Genomic DNA, 14786 nt, shown 5'->3' on the forward strand with positions numbered 1-14786 from the left:
AGGTATGTTATGTGTGTGTATCTGTGCAATGTTTAAGTGTGTGTTCTGTGTATTATACTGTTTTTGGGTGTGTGTTGTAGTGAATGTTGGTGTGTGTTGTACTGTGAGTTGTGTGTTATGTGTGTGTGTTGTGTGTATATCTGCCGAATGTGTAAGTTTGTGAGGTGCGCTACGTATATATGTGTGTGTAGTGTGCTGTGCATATCCTGGCAATGTTTAAGTGTGCGTGTTCTCAGTGGCGTAGCTTGGTTTGGGACGCCCCCCCGCCATTAATGGGGGGGCACCTCCCCCCCTCCCCGCCGGCCTCCCCACCGTTAATGGGGGGCGCCTTCCCCCCTCCCCACCCCGGCCGCCGGTGCCACCCCCCCCCCCCCCCCCATCGCCGCAGGCTTACCTGTCTGCGCGTCCCGGCTCCCCTCCTGGCTTCAATTAATAATTCTATTCAGATGGACCACGATAAAATGGCCGCCCCCATACCGCAAACAGTTTCAGAGAACTGTCTGCTTTATGGGGCGGCCATTTTATCGTGGTCCGTCTCCATAGAATTGATTGAAGCCAGGAGTTGTGTGTTTGTTGTACTGTTTTTGGGTGTGTGTTGTAGTGTGTATGGATTTGTATTGTACTGCATGCGGTGTGTTTCCAGCAATTTCAGCCCCTATCTCCCCCGTGTGTACACAGCTTAAGTGTGTGAGGTGCTCTACGTATAAATGTGTGTGTTGTGTGCTATGTGTGCGTATGTGGTGTACTGTGTGTGTGTGTGTGCGCGTGTACAATGTGTACGTGTGTGTGTTATGTATGGTCTATGTATATCCTCAATTATTTCCTAATTGTTAAAAGCCTTCACCATAATGTTAGAATGTGTCTGTCATTCTCAATGACAGCAATGAAATCAGGTGTGGAGTTGTTCCTTCGCCCACGGTTTCCCAGATCGTCGATCTTTTCCCCAGATCATCAATGAAGGAAAATTAAAACTTGGTGTTTTTTAAAATTCTAAGTGAAATTTCCCAAAAACGGCTTCGAGGTGCACACCACCGGGTCCAGAGGTATCTTGTTGCCAAATTTGGTGTCTCTGAGTGCCACGGTGTGTCCGCACTGCGACGGACACGCACACACACATGCACACAGACTCTTCAACTTATTATATAGATTAGTGTTAGGATTTACACCAGCCTAGGTTTAGCTGACAGATTTGGAGGCAGGGGCAGGATCTCCAGGGCATCCACATAGATTTGGGGGTAAAGGGATCGGGCAGAGCCGGCCTTAGCCATAGGCCAACTAGGCAATTGCCTAGGGCATTTGGAATGTCTAGGGGCATCAGCAGCTTCTGCTGAATAAAATGATATGCAGCATGCCTATATTCTGTGTGTGAGTGAGGCTATATCTGCATATGAAATAGTGTATTCATGGAAATCACTGTAACATAGCATTCCGTATGCAGGTACAGCAACAGTCGCACACAGAATATAGGCATACCGCATATCATTTTAAGCATTGGAAGCTCCTTGTGTGTACTGGTCATAACTATGCAAATAAGAAAATTTTTCAGCAAAAAAAGCACCCAACGTTAGCAGAACTGGCCAGGAGCTGCATGGCCTATTGAGTCAAGATGTATGAGGAAACATCTGTATCCAAGCAGAGGCAGAGGTCACAATGTTAGCGGCTGTGCGAGTGCTGTCTGCGGGTGGGTTGGCTGTGCAATAGTGTTCGGCATTATTTGTGTCATGTATAAACGCATTATTAATGTGCGACATATATGTAACAGGCATTATGTGTGTCATGTGTATAAGGGCATTAATAATGTGCAACATATGTGTAAGGGGCCTTATGTATGTCATTATGTGTATGAAGAGCATTAATAAAGGTTGGCATAATGTGTAAGGGGCATTATGGTTATAAGGACATTAATAATGTGTGTCATGTGTAAGGGGCATTACTGTGTGGTATTATCAGGGATGCTGAGAGAAAGGGGTAGGGGGTACAAATTACCCAGGCCAAAGTCTGATGGAAGGGCCCAGTGGGGGCCGCGGGTCCCCTCCCCTTAAGTCAGGAGCAGCTGAAGCTCTTCTCCTCTGCCCAGCACACATTGCTTTGTGCTGGGTTGCAGTGTGGCCATGGAGGTGCTTAAAATACAATATTTTCTCAGGATTTTTTTCTAAGGGTATAATGCATAGGTTCCCAAACGTGGTGCTCAAGGCACCCCAACGGTCCAGGTATTAAGTATATCCATGCTTGGCCACAGGTGACTTAATTAGTAACTCAGTCAGTATGATTTAACCATCTGTGCTGAGCCATGGATATACCTAAAACCTGGACCGTTGGGGTGCCTTGAGGACCGCGTTTGGGAACCTCTGGTATAATGTGAATAATGTGAGGAGTAATGTACATAAGGTAAAGTGGTACTACTGTGTGATGTAATGTGAATAAAGGACACCATCGCATGATATAATGTGAATAAAGTTGCCCTACTGTGTGGCATAATGTGAATTGGGGGTACTATTGTGTGGCCATGCCCCTTCCCAGCATAAACACACCCCTGTTTGGGCTGCGCACCTAATGTGTGCACTGTTTCTATTTAAAATATTGTGGGTAGGAGCACCAAAATGATGACTGCTATGATGACTGTTGAGGGTACTGGGAAAGGGGAGCAGTGTCAGAGGCGGAACTAGTGGCGGTGGTAGGGGGCATCAACCAAAATCTTGCCTAGGGCGTCATTTAGGCTAGGACCGGCTCTGGGATCGGGGCTAAAGTGACATGATGCCAATTAATAGGAAGTGGGTGGGATGCAATAATTCTCCCTACCCTTGTGGAGGGTGTGGGGGGTCTACCAGACCTACCTTACCCAGCTTCTGCGAAGGAAGGCAAGTATGCACCAGCCTCATGCTTGGTACAAAAGATCCAGTTGTAACAAACATCTCATTATTTCTGTCTGTATAAAACAATCAAGCATGGAAATTGGTTTACCTGCGCAGAACACTCCCATGACACGCCCACCACACTCCCATGACACGCCCACCACACTCCCACAGCACGCCCACCACACTCCCACGACACACCCACCACAGTCCCACAAACCGCCCACCACACTCCCACATAACGCCCACCACACTCCCACGACACAGAATAGTTATTTCTGATCACTGCTCAGTGTCCACCCGGAAACGCCCACTACCCATATCTGTGGGTACGTCGGTCTCAGAATGAGGCCTGTAATGTGGGTCTCACAATGAAATGCAGAGGAGGTAAGTACAGAGAGCACAGCACTTTCCTGTATAAACCCGGGCAATAACCGTCAGTGCATTAATGATTATGACTGAGTCAGAGTTGTAGAGAACAAGTAATCTAAGTAATCTCTTTTTATGGCACAGAAAGTGTATTCTGAAGTGACGTCTTAGTCTTCTGTCATTAGTCACCAATTAATGTCATTAGGGACATCTTGGAAAAACAAATATTTCTGGAGCAAGTAGTTATTAGAGAGGTTCAACCTATGGCTGTGGTATGAAAAGTCATTAGACTGTCGGCACCACAATGTTGCCATGTTTTAAATGTCAACAGTCTGAATGTCGACATGGGTGGTCAGTCAGGAGAAAAAAGTCAATATTCACAAAGGTCTGCATGGTCAAAATGTTGACATGTTCATTTTGTCAACATCTGACAAGCCGACACCAGAGAATCGATATGGGGTTGGGATAAATGCACGCTGATACGGATGATAGCTATAAAACCATGGACCTTATTCTGGTTCACACGCAGCGCTGCAAAGTTCGCAGTGCTAAGTGTGATTTGAAGCCCTCCCGCTGCTCACTGCCGCCCATCCCCCTTCGCACGGCATAAACATCCATTTGCAGCCTAGGGGGATAGGACCACATCATTCGATGGTCGCCAACCATCGATGGTCAGTCTCAGGTGTCTTAGCTTTGCGTGCGCCCTGTCCGGTGATGTCAGCTGCACGCCCCCGGGAGCCGCGGGACTGCCTCATTTCCATGGGAACGCCCATTAAATGCTGGGCATTCCCGTGGGCATGTGTATATGCCGCTGCCGCAAACCCCCGCCCACACTGGTGGGATGGCGAACTTGCGCATTGGTCAAACATCGCTCCCCTGTGAGTACACGCAGGGGAACTTGCCAACCAGAATCAGGCCCCAAGTGTATACGGTAGATAGGAGCGGAGGGGAAGCATGACTGCATATACCTCAGCGTACAAGTCAATACAGTATATCCATGCATGCGATGTGAGTATAATTGCATCCATATTGCCTGACAGATTATTCCTGCGGTTACCTTTTATATGGTCATTTACTTGGCAGCTGATCATCCACTTTCCAGGAGTCGATGGGGTCATTTCCACGGTGACGAAAGAGGCGGGAAACAGGTTGATGACATCAGTCCGATGTCCTTGGTTAGTGACGGTGTGGCCATAGAAGTATGCCGAGTGGATGTCTACTTCATTGCCGATTCCAAACAGATGCCAAGCCACCGAGTCACCCAGGCACATGTTCAGGTCTGGCAGGTTTCCATACAGGTAGCCATTGATAGCTAAAAATAAAAAAATACAATAACTACAAAATAACTACAATACTTTTTAAGTATAGGCCCCCTGGTGCTCTGACAGGTAGCCCACTGGCACTAAAGGCCCCACAGTTACTCCAGGATCCAACAGCCACCTTCAAAATATTGTTTTATGGTCTACCTACAAATATTGGGCCTGATTCGGACCTGACCACTACTGTGCGATTTTGCAGCGGCCTACAATCAGATAGCTGCCGCCCAGACAGAGTGAAATCCCACCCGCCCCATAGAATGATTTTTCCAGCCTGTGCCGGTTACGACCCCCAAACTCCGGCTTTCTGTCATTCAAATTTCGAGAGGACTGTGAATAAATTCATCAGTGTTTTTGTCACTGTGTGGCCCCGCGCATGAGCGCACACGATCTGTGCGCATGTGCATTCATTTGATAATCGATCGATTTGCAAATTTGCACAACGCAATCAAGTCCGAATGCACCCCATGCAAGATATGATGCTTGATGAATCCCGCTCATTGTGTTTAGCTGTAAGGACATACATGTACTGGACTCCTATACACCAGGCAAGTGCTGCCCAAATGCTTCAATGCTTCCAGGTAGGATACTATACACTGAGAAGCATATAAACCACGCTTCGGGCTCGGTGGCTCGCTGTGGTCGCCACACTATATACAATCATCTCCACGCCGACGTGGATAGTAGGGGGTATGAAAAGGTCGGGAGGACGCGTTCCACCGCCGCTCTCCACGCTTCGGGGTGGTGTGGATACTGGGGGGGTTGCCTCGATCTCATTGCATCTCATACAACTGTATAGCAAAGTAAATGGCATCGCACCCTATACAATCGCATGCAATTGCATGCGATTTTGCGGTGCAATGCATAAATTACATAGGAAAATCGCATTGCATAGCATGCGATCGCATTGCATGCAAAAGCACGCATGCGATGCAATGCGATTTCACTACGGTCCCGTGCTTAGTGAAACTGGTAGGAAACAAGTACCGGGAAGATAGAGGATAAAAAAGCCCCTGCCACTTAAAGAACAATAGATTGTGACCTGGCGCTTGGCTGGTACAAAATACTAGAAATGTATCACATTCAATATGAAAGAGATGGTTTGTGTGCGGTTGGTTCTACTCAAAAGAGTGAAGGCAAGTTCAGGAAAAGAGTCACATGACTACAAAGAGGAACACTAGGTATGTGTGTAAGTCAGAGACAGGACAAATGGGGAACAGGCCAGCAAGCGCACACAGCAGCAGCGTGGGTGACGCATGGTCCAGCTGATGGCGATGAAGAAATGTGAGCAGGAAGCTGCAGCCACGTGGGGAGATATCCCTGGGGTCATGCAGGACTGGTAATATCACGCCCATGTACTCCAGTCAGAAAACTTATGTAAAGCAAATCACTTGTCACAGAGGAGCTTACAATCTATATCTCTGAAGTGATTACTGTCAAATGAATAAAAAACAATCAAATAGCAATCAAGCTCCAATGCTGGGCCACGTTTCTGCAGTTCTATGCTGATCTGTACTGGCGTATTGCCTGTGTTTTCATGGCTTGTTCTCGGTGATGGAAATGTGCATCACAATATATAGATCATTGTTAATAACTCAGATAGGGGAAATCTATTTATTTCATTTATTATAACACTAATACAATCTATGCAATGACCCAGATGGTGCCAAAGGGTTCCCAATGTATGAAGCAGTGAGACATTAACCGTGACCCATGTCCAGTTCATTCCTCCCATCAAGAGTTGCAAACATTTTAAACTGCGCAAATTTGCAGAGCCCTGCGATCAGACAGATTGGAATCCCGCCCCGTGCAAGTCTGCGATTGGATCGCTGATCGCATACCACCTGCCAATCCATTCACAACTCACTTACCATGGCATGATTTTCTCAGTCTGTTCATATGTGAGAAGCTCTGACCATTCCACCAGCTCTGCATTATATACCAGTGCTGATGTCAGACACCCTCCCTGAAAACACTTGAGCACACCTGCATTTTTTGGACACTCCCAGAAAATGGCCGGTTACGAGCCCCAAATGGCGGCTTTCTGTCAGTCAAATTGCGAGAAAATGGCATAGGGGCAGCACGAGCAGTGTAATGGTTAGCATTACTGCCTCACAGCACTGAGGTCATGGGTTTGATTCCCACCATGGCTCTAACTGTACGGAGTTTGTACATTCTCCCCACAAATATACTGGCATGTTAATTGGCTTCCAACAAAAATGAACCCTAGAATGTCTGTGTGTGCATGTACATGTGGTAGGGAATATAGATTGTAAGCTCAGATGGGGCAGGGACTGATTCAAATACTCTCTGTACAGAGCTGCGGAACATGTGTGCGCTATATCAGAAACTGTTAATTAATAAATTAATAAATAAATGGATGCATCCCTTTTTCTGGTCGCCCTTTGGCCTTGGACAGGTGTGCTACAATCCGTATGCATGAGCAGTTGTTCGATAACCGATAGACTTGCGTTATTTCACAACAGCGATCAACTCTGAATCGGGCCCACTGTACGGTTGTATTTTCCTTTATTCCTTTCCTTTAATGTATTCCTGAAGGATACATTTCTGTCATTTAGAGCCCATTTACTGGCTCTCCAGCCTGTGGAACTAAAAGCCCCAGCATGCTCTAACAAAGGCTTGCGGGGAATGTTAGGACTTGTTATTCCTTGTAACATCCCTGTGTGTGTGTGTAACATCCCTGTGTGTGTGTGTGTGTGTGTGTGACATTCCTGTGTGTGTGTGTGTGTGTGTGCGTGTGCGTGTGTGTGTAACATCCCTGTGTGTGTGTGAGACATTCCTGTGTGTGTGTGTGAGTAACATTCCTGTGTGTGTGTGTGCGTGTGTGTGTGTGTAACATTCCTGTGTGTGTGTGCCCCTTGCATGATATTGTAGCGGGATAAGACAGTACTCACCATGCATGTAATTACTCTCCTGAAAGTCCTCATCATCCACACGTACAGTGTCCGGCTGGGAGCAGTAGGTCTGGATGTTCTCCTCCAGGTACCAGCTGCTATTCTCATCCACCACACTGAACATCAGCACAAAATCTTTGTCTACATCCAACCGGGTCAAAGACTCTCCCAGTATCCCTAGATGATAATGACACAGACACGGTGGAGGTTTCCTGCTTGTAAGGTTAATGTATAAGATGCATTCAGATAATGTTTAGCGTGTATATAAAGAACACAATGGGCCTAATTCAGACCTGATCGCAGGACAAATGTGTTCTCAAAATGGGCAAAACCCTGTGCACTGCAGGTGGGGCAGGTGTTACTTGTGCAGAGAGAGTTAGATTTGGGTGGGGTTTTACTTCAAAGTGAGATCTATATTGCAGTGTAAAAATAAAGCAGTCAGTATTTCCCCTGCACAGAAACAAAATAACTCACCCAAATCTAATTCTCTCTGCACATATTACATCTGCCCCAACTGCAGTGCACATGGTATTGCCCATTTTGAGAACAAATTTGCCCTGCGATTAGGTCTGACTTACTGTAGGCCCTGATTCAAATTGACTCGGTAAGCTGTGAGTCCTTGTGACGCTGCCCAGCCGAATACACCAGCCAATCAGCTTATAAAACTGCCACGTTACAGCCTGTGTTTGAAAAATGACAGTAAAGACCTTAACCCTTTGAGTGCCAACATCTCTGCGAGAGAGGTGCAAAAAATCAGCTAAAAATACCAGCGTCACTCACATTTGTTATATACATTCAAATAAAAAAATGTTGAGTAAAAAAAAAAAGATGTTTCCTATATAAGGTAACATTACTGGTCATTATGATGAATAAAAAAATGTTTGCTTGGCAATTTTCACACCTATTTTGACAAACTCACTTGGCATTTAAAGGGTTAAAGGAGTTCGGAGTAAATTGTTATTATCCTGCATATCTTTGATCCTTTACTTGTATGCCAACTGTCCTGATTTTACCGACCCAATCATGTTCTCCTGATCAGAGCTGCCATCTTTGTGTGGATATTTTGAAAGATGAAGTAGAGTGCACAGACGCTGACACAGAGCTACAGTCTCTGTTCCGTCTGATTCTACGCAGTGTCTCTGTACCGTAGTAATCAGGACATACGCCTACACTCACAACATCGGCATCAACACTGTATCTTCCTCAGAGAGAGGGTGCCCGATTGAGACCTGCATACCTCCCAACTTACATGGAGAGCGATGCGGGATGGATGCGCAAAATTTTCAGGGGTGTGGCCTAACCAACGGGGCGTGGCCTATATGCGCTGTTCTCCCGCGATGCCACGCCCCTATTTTGGCGCTATGGGGGCATGACCAAGAGGCTCTGTAAGCCTCTAGCCATGCCCCCAGCCCCCTGGCTGCGGGAATAGACGCTGTGCGTATGCGCACAGCGTTTATTTCCCGCTGCTCTGCAGCCGACAGGGGGACTCCCAACAGCCCCCCCTCACCGCGGGACACTGCCGGCCGCGGGAGAGACACGGGAATGTCCCCAAAAACTGGGACATTCCTGCGGTAATCGGGACTATTGGGAGGTATGGACCTGCTTGTTGGGTTGCATGTGTTCGGAGCCCAGCGAGCAGGTTAACACCGCCCCATTGAACACCCCCCCAACCCTCGCTGTATGAACCCATGTGCAGGGCTGTGAACGGAAATGTACGGGTACACATCTGTTCGCTAGCGCCTGCACAGAGGAGAAGTAAGTAACCATCAAAGGATTTTGCTTCCTTTACCCAGAGCTCGTAGCCGCCAATTGACCTCGGCTGCTGCTTGTATTTTCGAGCAATTGGTTTTAGCACTGACATCATGGGGTGAAATGTAATAGGATGAGAGATTCATAAAGTGAGAGTTTTTTTTTTTTAAAGCAGCAATCATTTACACTGCAAAACCAGTTTGATTTTGCAGTGTAAATGATTGCCGCTTTAAAAAAAAAAAACCTGGAGATTTCTCACCAAGGGGCGCATTTATCAAGATCGCATTTTACAATGCGATCTGGGCGGAATATTACCGCCCAGGATCGCATTGTAAAATGCGATCATATCGGGGCAATGTATCATTTTTAAGGGCGCAGGGACAGGGCTCCGATAGGAGCCTGTCCCTGCGAAGCCCTAACCCGGAAGCCGGGAGGTCAGCGCATGCGCGGTTATGCGCTGACCCCAGCCGACCTCTCTGACCGCACTGCCCTGTTTGGGCAGTGCGAAGTGTAGCCATAGGCTACAATGGGCTATCGCCATATCACAATGGCGATAGCCCAGGGCTGCGATGCCGGGCTGCCCGATGTTAATACATCGGGCAGCTTCGCATCCCCCATAGAAACCTATGGGGGATGCGGCCGGCGGCGCTGCAGGGAGGATCGCAGCAGGGATCGGAGATCCCTGCTGCGGTCCCCCTTTGATACATTTAGGAGATAGTTAATATTTGCGGCTAATATAGTTTGATAAATGGGCCCCCAAATCTCTCACTTTATGAATCTCTCATCCTCTTACATTTCACCCCATGTGTCCACCCCGAGCAGGCAGGGGAATGCCTGCGTTTGATGGGGTCCATCTATGTTTCTATGGGCCCACCCATTGTTTCTATGGGAATTCCCATGACACACCGGAGGTCCACTCCGAGACGCCCTCTGCCTGTCAGTCAGGTTGCAGGCTCAGCGAGGAAAAATATTTCACAGAGCCGGCTATGTCTGTTTGCGGCCGCTTGGAGAAGTTCAGGGCCGCTTGGGGGGGGGGGCCTCAGGACCGCTCGTTTGTTCGGCGTTTCCGTGTTTGGACGGCCGAACACATGAACAACCGAGCGTGGCTGAATCTCCCTCCCCGAGAGTCCCCGCCCGAGTGCAGACGGGGAGGATCGGCAATGGGGGGGCGACAGGGGGGGGATCAGTGACAGGGGGGGGATGGTGGTGCGCGCACTTTCTTTACAGTGACATACCCGGAACATTCTCAGTAGAGCGCTTCTTGCGCTCCTGCAGCGCAGCTCAGCCCAAGATATTTCCGGCCATACCACTAAAGGGGTTAATGGTTTCTCATAGAAAGGAGAGCATTAAATCTGTTTTCAATGGAGATAGGACTATTACCTATTTAACACAGGGTTGCCGACTTTCTTATTCTCCTCTCCGGGAGAAGCCCGGAGAGGAGAGTTTCAGTAGCCGCTCAGGGGGCGGGGCTTAAGCGTGACATCACTAAGCCCCACCCCCATGCTGGTAAACCAGCGAATTCAGGGATCTCCGTGGAGGGGGCGGGGCTAAAATGTCGCGATTGTGACATTTTAGCCCCGCCCCCTCCTCTGAGACCCGAGGATTGCGGCATTTTAATGCCGCGATCCTGGGGACAGCGGGGGTCCCCCCTGAATCCGGGAGGGTTGCCCACCCTTCCGGGGGGCCGGGAGGGGGACCCGATTTTCGGGAGACTCCCGGAAATTCCGGGAGGGTCGGCAACCCTGATTTAACAAGCCTTGCAGCCAGCAAGTGCTATAACCGGCCGCCACCAGCATTGGGAGGTAGTTACTGCATATATAAAAAGGTGGTACATGAGCTGTCCTATCACAGAGCTGAGGCGTTGCATAGTTAAAATGCTTTATTTTGAAGTTATTAAGTTAAAATGATTCCTTTATTTATTTTTTATTTTTTTATCCATTCTTCACGTTTCTATTTCTTTATAGAATCCCTACTGGGATCCTAAGTGCAGGACTTATAACATAGGCCCGAATCAGACCTAGCTGCAGTTTAGCGAAACTTAGCAAAACTGCAACTGCCATCACTAGGTTGCAGGGGGCCTCCATGCGATTATTGCATGGCCATCAATACAGTATGAGCACTGTGCCGGCTAATGGGATTCCGCAGTAGACATAATGTAAGTACTACTAACGCTCAGCAGGGATTTTGCTCTGGACATCAGCTACTACAAGCTGATATCTATCTGCATATTTTCTCTATATAAACAGGGCTTAAAGTGGTCATGGAGAGGTGGTGGAAGTAATTTCCCCTGGCACTCCCTGCAAACTATAAGTTTATGCCATACCTGACGACTTTTTAAAACTCCTCTACGGAGAGGAGTGAAAAGGGGGCGGAAAGAGGCTACGTTTTGGGGGGCGGGGCGAGGCTGCCATCACCAAGCCCCGCCCCCATGACAGGCAGCCGTATCAATTTGCGGGTCCGTGGATGGGGGAGGGGCTAAAATGATGCAAAATGACACGATTCGTGTCATTTTTGCCCCGCCCCTCCACGCGGACCCGCAAAATTCTGAGTTTCATACCACAGGGAAGGGGGGAGCAGGGTCTGTGGCACAAATGCTGGAGACTTGCCCACCTTCCCGGGGGGCCAGGAGGGGGGCCCGATTTGCAGAACCCTCCCGGCCATTTCGGGAGGGTAGGCAAGTATGGTTTATGTCCTATCTCCCATATAAAGGGACAGTGGTTATACAATTGTACCCCCAATTTAAATTATTTCACAAAGTAGCACAATCTCATTCACATTAAACCACATGTAGTGCTCCTGTCCTTACTTACTTTTTCATGTTACGCTACACAGTAGTACTCTGTATACATGTATGCAAGACAGTAGTGTTGCTTATACACCATGCCCACAATAGTACTGCTCCTTATACATAATCCCCACAGCAATAGTAAATTGTAGCGTGAAATTACGTATGCTGTCTGTGTGCCAGAAAATAAAGCTGCTGGAACAGTCTTTTCTGTTGGAAATACTGTGCAGGACTGTGGTGGAGGTGGAACTAGTTCCCCCTACCATTAGAGGTGGTGGAACTCAGTTCCCCCTCACCTTAACCTCATATATATATATGAATATGTTATAATAGTTCCTTGGTCCAAAGCAACTAAACATTATGGCATTTAGATTACATTTAGTGTAATTACCTTTCTTACAGGTGAGTATTGCCCCTATCAGACCACTTGCGATATCTCTGGGGGCATCAATGTGGGAGTGGTAGACCCAAGTCAGGCAGTTAGGGTCATCGGGGGTGGGTGCATACTCCTGTTTGACAATCCAGGTGTAGGTGTGATGTCCCCCAGGAGGAACAGCATCATCGCGCTTGTCATTCTTGCTGGTTCCATCTGGATAAAAGGCCCCTAAAATATAAGACACATTCACATTCTAATATTGGTATATAGGTCAGCACTACGGATCTACAGCAACTTAATGCAGAGCAAGTAACAGCACCATTATCAACAGGAATTCAAGAAAATTGTACAAGCAAAATACACTGCCCGCTGCTGACGTGGGCATGTCCTGCTTCACACAAAGGGGTTTTGGGCCTTATTCTGGTTCACTCTCCGAGGCAAATTCCTTCTCAAATGGACAAAACCATGTGCACTGCAGGTGGGGCAGATGTAACTTGTGCAGAGAGAGTTAGATTTGTCTGGCGTTTTTCTTCAAAGTGAGATCTATATTGCAGTGTAGAAATAAAGCAGCCAGTATTTACCCTGCACAGAAACAAAATAACTCAAATCTAATTCTCTTTGCACATGTTACATATGCCCCCCCCCCCCCCCCAGCAGTGCAGCATGGTTCTGTCCATTTGAGAAGGAATTTGCCTCTGAGAGTGAACCAGAATAAGGCCCTTTATTAGGTCCTGTTCTAAATAAATATAAAAGGGAAAATGCTACTCCACATATATATTATATTTACCTTCTGAATCCTTTTTGTAGAAGACCCCATGTGGGTGCACAGAATACGGTCTGGAAGCAAAGTTCTTGAAGTGCACAATGATTGTATCTTCTACTTCTGCCTTAATGACTGGGCCAAGAAATCCCAGCCAGGCAGGCTTACCGACCTCCTCACTGTACTGGCCGTCAGTGAACTGCTTATAGATGGCTTTCTTATAAACGCGTCCTATTCTGTCACTGCCATTTTCCAGGAATGTTGCAGCATCTCTGGTGAGTAAACAAAATATAATATATAGCAAAGTAGAAAATAATAATAATAATAATAATAATAATAATAATACATGTTAATAAGAAACCAAAGTAAAACAACCAAACTGCCATGTTACAGGCTGTGTTTGAAAAAAGTCAGTAAGGAGCTGATTGGCTGGACGTTTATCTCTCCTTATCACACTTGCATTTATCTCTTGTTAAGGCAAAATACATCTGCCCCAATATTCCCTACCACATGTACACGCACACACATTCATTGTAGGGTCATTTTGCTGGGAACCAATTAACCTACCAGTTTATTTTGGATTGTGGGAGGAAACCGGAGCACCTGGAGGAAACCCACTCAAGCACGGGGAGAATATACAAACTCTGCACAGTTAGGGCCATGGTGGGAATCGAACCCATGACCTCAGTGCTGTGAGGCAGTAATGCTGACCATACTCTTATTGGTTGATATGGGCAACATCACCTCTTTTCAGTTTTAGAAGTTTTAGTAAATTTACCCCTAAGGGCGGGATGTTGTAACATCCGCGGCCCCCTTCGCCGGCTACCGCATTATTAATAACGGCATATGCTATAACATATGCCGTTATTCATGCAAGGGACAGCTCTTGCGGTAAGCGCTGTCCCTTGCGATGCGGTGCCGGCGCTGGACTTCCGGGTCTGTGACCCGGGAGTCCATCTGCGCATGCGCAGACCCCGGCGCCGGCCGCAGGGCACGCTGGGAGGGATCCGTGACGGATCCCTCAAACAGCGCTGCGGTAAGAAGCCCATAGGCTTCTGCAGGGATTCGCCAGCTTTAGCTGGCGATTCCCTCCGCAGCGCTGACACTGCGGAGGGGGCATATAGCATATAGAAATGCGGTAGAAACCCCGAAAACGGGGTTTTTACCGCATTTCTGCTATATAGCATCCCGCCCTAAATGTGCTGCTTTATTTCCCAACAATCTGCATTTACTTTCATTCTTTAGGAAAGCACAAGTTGGGAAATCCCCGCTTTCTCCCCGGCCGGCTGACAGCACTCGGCATTCCTTCCAGCTGGGAATCTCCTGGGTCTGGAAATAATTTCCCAGCAGCGGTAACGGCCGGAGCACAAAGCTTCTCTCTGATACTACGCTGCAGAGTAGTCGGACAAGTGACATTGCTTAGCTTACGGTTCCAGGTTCTAAGTACAGGGGGCTCGCGGCATCTCTGGCATTCTCTGCACAATTCATCTCCATGCAAATTAGGGCACTGGCTTACAATAACGTCCCAATGATTATGATACTGCATAAATTACCGATTGATCTTTTTAAAATCATTTCTGTATTACAATTTCACAAAGTCATATAATATGCAAATGGTGTCGTCCTAACAACCATATACTGCTTCAGGATGGCATGCGCCTAGC

General features: G+C 47.5%; 1 protein-coding gene across 1 annotated transcript in view; it reads right to left on the reverse strand.

The window, feature by feature from the left end:
- The window catches only part of LOC146058115 (ferroxidase HEPHL1-like), a 68273-nt gene extending 54884 nt beyond the window's left edge, over positions 1-13389 (reverse strand). The window contains exons 1-4 of the mRNA XM_083170116.1: positions 13150-13389; positions 12378-12590; positions 7453-7629; positions 4279-4533 (exon numbers count right to left, since the gene is read on the reverse strand). Of these exons, the coding sequence (XP_083026242.1) occupies positions 4279-4533; positions 7453-7576 (379 nt within the window). The 5' untranslated portion in view covers positions 7577-7629; positions 12378-12590; positions 13150-13389. The remainder of the gene's footprint in view (positions 1-4278; positions 4534-7452; positions 7630-12377; positions 12591-13149) is intronic.
- Between the last annotated feature and the right edge of the window lie 1397 nt (positions 13390-14786).

Source organism: Crinia signifera, chromosome 2, assembly GCF_055691185.1.
Source record: "Crinia signifera chromosome 2, ASM5569118v1, whole genome shotgun sequence".
NCBI classification, from domain to species: Eukaryota; Metazoa; Chordata; class Amphibia; order Anura; family Myobatrachidae; genus Crinia; species Crinia signifera.